At 43.6% G+C, this 5,000-nt stretch overlaps 1 protein-coding gene across 1 annotated transcript in view; it reads left to right on the forward strand.

The window, feature by feature from the left end:
- arhgap23b (Rho GTPase activating protein 23b) overlaps window positions 1-5,000 on the forward strand; it is a 78,581-nt gene that overhangs the window by 47,650 nt on the left and 25,931 nt on the right. The window contains exon 11 of the mRNA XM_063220712.1: window positions 2,926-3,037. Coding sequence (XP_063076782.1) covers window positions 2,926-3,037 — 112 coding nt within the window. The remainder of the gene's footprint in view (window positions 1-2,925; window positions 3,038-5,000) is intronic.

Consider the following 5,000-nt stretch of genomic DNA (forward strand, 5'->3'; position numbering starts at 1 on the left):
TTTATATCTGTGGTGTCTAAACTGTTATCCACAAAGCACATTCAGATTTTAGTACCCATTAGCTTATGTTAACTAAGTAGTAGAAGCCTTTTAAACAGTTGTTTTAAACTGATTTTGCTTCCATTTTGTTTCACCACCTCGGTGATAAAAACACTCATCAAACTATAGTCAAGTGTTTTCAACTCCTCCCTCGGTTTCTCTCAATTCCTCTTTCTCTATTTTGCTAATATTATTCTCTCACGCCATTTCCAAATCCAAACCTCACATATCTTCTTGTTGGTTTCTAAATTGCCTTATTTTTCCCTCTCCTACTCCAGAGACACATTATTGTGTGTTCTGTCTGGCTGGAGTTTATTGCAATTTTTTGTTGTTGTTTTTATCCTTTGCTCTCCTGTCGCCAGTATTTTCAGTCTTAGCACAGATCCGTCTTCGACTGAGCTTTGTCTCGTTCAGTGTCTCGACAGAGGTTTTATTTTCATTTCTGTGAGTGGTGTACACAATACCCACAGATTCAGGAGGCGAGGTGTAAGGGACTTGTAAAAGTTTGTTTTGAGCTTTCGGGGTCTCAGTAAAGCTGACAGCTAACCCAGACGAAGCACAAACTCAAACACACAAATCCAATCTCGGCGAAGCGAACCCACGTCTCTAAACTCTGAGAGGCTGTAAAATCTAAAGGCACAATGAATCATGGGTCCTGGATGCTCGTCTCTGCTCGCCCGGGAGATATATTTAGCACTGGAGAGAAACCTCTTGTTCTTCTTCTTGTTCTTGTTCATCTTCCTCCACATGTACAGGGGTGCATTTCTTGAAACCATAGTTGCTAACTACGTCAGCTACTTTGTTGTTTTCAATGCAATTTCCCATTGACAACTACCCAAGTTGCTAACTGGCTAACAACTATGCTTTCGAGAAACACACCCCAGCTTAGCAGTTCATCTTACCTCTTGTCTCCTTGTTCTTTTTCCTCTTCCTCCACATGTACAGCCTAGCAGTTTATCTCTGAGTGTATTTTAGTCAGGCCTAGAGGCATGGCTGGACTGGGACGAAAAGCCAGGCTGGGAATTCTAAAACCAAGACCAGTCTGCCAGGCATTGAGACAATGAAGCCTGTATACACTTTTAGTCATGTAGCCCCTTAATGCACGTCGTACCTCCTGTGGCACGCTGTAATAGACATTGAAAGTTAACTACTACTGCTACACTACTATGACAGTGCAGAGGGCCTTTAGTAATACATTACGACTTGGTCATTGCCATTCTGGTACCGCCCGTTTATAATGCCGTGTCTTAAGGGGCTAATATTAATTATTTTTGACCCCATCGTCCAAAATTAGTATTATAGTCCGGATCAGGGTTGGATTTTCTGTGAATCACAGTCACCGCCACAGTCAGAGAACTGTGGATCATTTGGTGGAAGACTGGCGTTCTCTTTCTGCACATTTCTGCTCCATGTTGTCATTCTCTGTCTCTCATTTCTCATTCACCGATACACCTCTGCACCTTGCTCTCCTCCTATCCAACATTTGCGAGCATGTCTGTTTCTCTGATCGTGCCAGATTGTTTGTCTGTCTGTCTGTATTTTATTTCCCCTGTACACCTACGAGTGTGTACTCCTGACATTATTTCATGTTTTTTTTCTAGTGGTTATTGATTGTTTGAGCAGGCACCAGATTGTATTTCCTTTCTGTGTTCGCCTGCTTTTGGTTCCTGAATGATTGTTCTGTAGAACAGTCTGCACAGCGCTGTAGATGTTTTATTGTATCACGTTAAAGGGGTATGCCACTATTTTGGGGCTTAATACAGTTAAAACCATTGGCCAGGGTTCATAAAGGTGGCAAAGTGTCTTATTTTTCATGTAAGCCGTTGTCTTGCTTTAAGACAAGTTAAAAGAGGAAGCATGTCGCTAAGCTAGTGAAAGTCAATAGATCCGTGTAGCATGCTGCAATGCTACATGGATCCATTGACTTTCACTAGCTTAGCGACATATTCCCTCTTTTAACTTGTCTTGAAGCAAGACAACGCTTAACATGAAAAATAAGACACGTTACCACCTTTATAAACCCCAGCCAACGATTTTAACTGTATTAAGCCCCAAAATAGTGGCATACCCCTTTAAGCATGACAGTTCCACCTCCACGTATCATGTTTTTGAGGCCAGCCTGTCATACGACCAGGGGGCTCATGTTCAAAGCTTGCTTATGCACCAAAGAAGCTACATAAAAGCTACAAAATAGTTTTTAAAAGTTACTATTCACGCAAATGTTCGGATGCACCAAGACGGACTTAACATGAAAAAGTGCATGTAGTGTATAGATTACAGTTCACGTGAAATCGGATATACCCCGTGAATCAGCATGAAAACCTGTTGCATGAACTGAAATACATGTGAAATTGTAGGTGCATATGTAGCTGTACAGATTTTCACATACGTAAAGATTCTGTAGGAAATGTACCAATTTGTTAGTACATGATGCCCCAGATATGACAGGTTTGGCTCAAAAGCATGAATGGTCAGGGAACATCATCTTGTTTGTGATTTTACAGTCTTCACGCATGTTGCTTCATTTGTGTTTGTTTGTTCTATTACTGTAACCGACATCCATTTTGTTTTTGTGGCCCTATCACTAAACCACTCTTGTTTTTTTCTCTTTCTAAGTTGGGATTCATGGGCCGTATCCAAAATCGAAAAACCATTCACTACATAGTGTGCATACTACATATGTAGGACACAAAATAATAATGTGATGCACACTATGTAGTGAACCAGTGGCCATTTTGGATTGGGCCTGTGATGGACTTCTTTCATATGATGCTGCTGCATACAATTCATCTCACGTCACTTGGGCCATTTTTGCGCAGGCAGTGCAATAGTCACCCCACCCCTACCCCCATTCTCACTGTTGTTATTTTTTTTATTTCTGAACAGGCAACGCCAAGAACAGCCGTAGGTCCTCATACCTGCTGGCCATCACGACGGAACGCTCCAAGTCATGTGACGAGGGCCTCAACACCTTCCGCGAGGAGAACCGCATCTTCACGTTAGTTTCCTCCTCTCAGTGATCTGACTCTGTGCTCTGTGTGTGTGTGCGTGTGTGTGTGTGTGTGTGTGTGTGTGTGTGTGTGTGTGTGTGTGTGTGTGTGTGTGTGTGTGTGTGTGTGTGTGTGTGTGTGTGTGTGTGTGTGTGTGTGTGTGTGTGTGTGTGTGTGTGTGTGTGTTAGGGTGGGGCGTAAGTTTGGACATTGTGATTAGGTGTTAGAAATGCCCCAGCTTGGCAGTGCAAATGAGGTGATAGAGTTCCCATGTGGGTGTTTCATGGCGTTTCATGGCGTGTCGGCCGGGAGGCCTGTACTTGCGCCTTACGTCATTCAGAATAGCTGGTCGGCTACGTGTTTTCAGTTGAAGTTGACGTCTGAAGAAGGGTTCTACCCGAAATGTCACGGAAAGAAATAAAAAAATAATTGGGAGCATGAAATAGCTGGTTGTAGCGGACTTTTCTCTCTTCTTTTTTATCTGGCTATTTATTGGTCCTGCTCCCAGGTCAGACGCCTGGATGTGCGAGCTTTTACCTTCAACTTCAGTTGAAGTACACCGTCAAATGAACTATGGTAGACCTAGTACGCACAACCCAAATCCCGCCCATCCGGGCCGACACGGCATGAAACTAGTGAGTCCCGAGAGAGGCAGGGCAGAGCATGCTAGCCAGGCCGCACCCTCCTAGTGACTCAACACCTTCAGCGTTGCTGCTACAGCAGGGGTGGGGAACCTTTTTTATTCGAGGGGCCACTTCAGATTCATCCGAGGGCCATAAAAGTCCTCCAAGGGCCGTATTATGAAAACAAACCAGGATTTCCCCCTGCACTTTAGGCCTATATTGAAGGGAGCCATCTTTAAAACAGACCCCATCTTCTCTAGGTCCCCTGAATATAACTTAATTGTATTGGAAATGTATTTTCCAAGTTTCCTTTACAAAATATGTCATATTTCATGTGAAGCTGCATAACATTTAAACTATACTGGGGGCTGGATAAATCGGCCTCAAGGGTCACAAACGGATCTCGAGACATAGCTTCCCCACCCCTGGTCTACAGGTAGTCATAGCAGGAGCAATACAAATATCGTTTCTGAAAAACGGGAACTCCTCCCACTTTGCCGGGAAGCAACCAGCAACCAGTAGCAAACCAAGGGAGACGGGTCAACCATGCCAAGATTTGGGAAATGTTAATTGTTGTGCTCTTTGTCAGACTAAGTCTCGAAGAGATTTGAAAGTCGATGATACTCCAGACCAGGCTAGATCAGGCAGCCAATATTGGAAAAAAATCATAGGCTGCCCCCTGCCTCCCATACCCACCATCTACAACTCACGCTGCGTAAGTAGAGCCAGGAGTATCATTTAAGATCCCACACATCCTGGCTTTCATCTCTTTACACTGTTGCCCTCTGGCAGGCGCTACAAGGCATTGCCAGCCAGAACCAATAGGATGAAGAACAGCTTCTTCCCCAAAGCTGTTACAACAATGAACACACACTTACTGGACAATGTTCATCTATAAAGGACTGTGCACTTCGTAGGGAAGCTAAAATCTCGGTATACTTTGTATACTGACAATAAAGGCTTTCTATTCTATTCTATTCTATTCTATTCTATTCTATTCTATTCTATTCTATTCTATTCTATTCTATTCTATTGGAAATGAGGTGATGGGGTTCACATGTGTGTGTCAGAGGAAGGTGCAGATCATGCAGCCAATATTGGAAACATGTCAAGCAAGCGTCTTTTATTTATTAATCCACAGTGAGTGACTACTCATGTCTCTTACGTAAATATGATTCATGAACAAGCGCAGCAAGGGAAAGGGCTATTTTTGGTGTCCCTGCAACAAATCGTTCACAAAGACGCACTTGCACATATACGCAAGCACACACACGCACACACGCGCAAGCACACACACACACACGCACACACACGCGCGCAAGCACACACACACAAACACACACACACA

The sequence above is a fragment of the Engraulis encrasicolus genome, chromosome 17 (genome assembly GCF_034702125.1).
Source record: "Engraulis encrasicolus isolate BLACKSEA-1 chromosome 17, IST_EnEncr_1.0, whole genome shotgun sequence".
In the NCBI taxonomy this organism is placed as follows: Eukaryota; Metazoa; Chordata; class Actinopteri; order Clupeiformes; family Engraulidae; genus Engraulis; species Engraulis encrasicolus.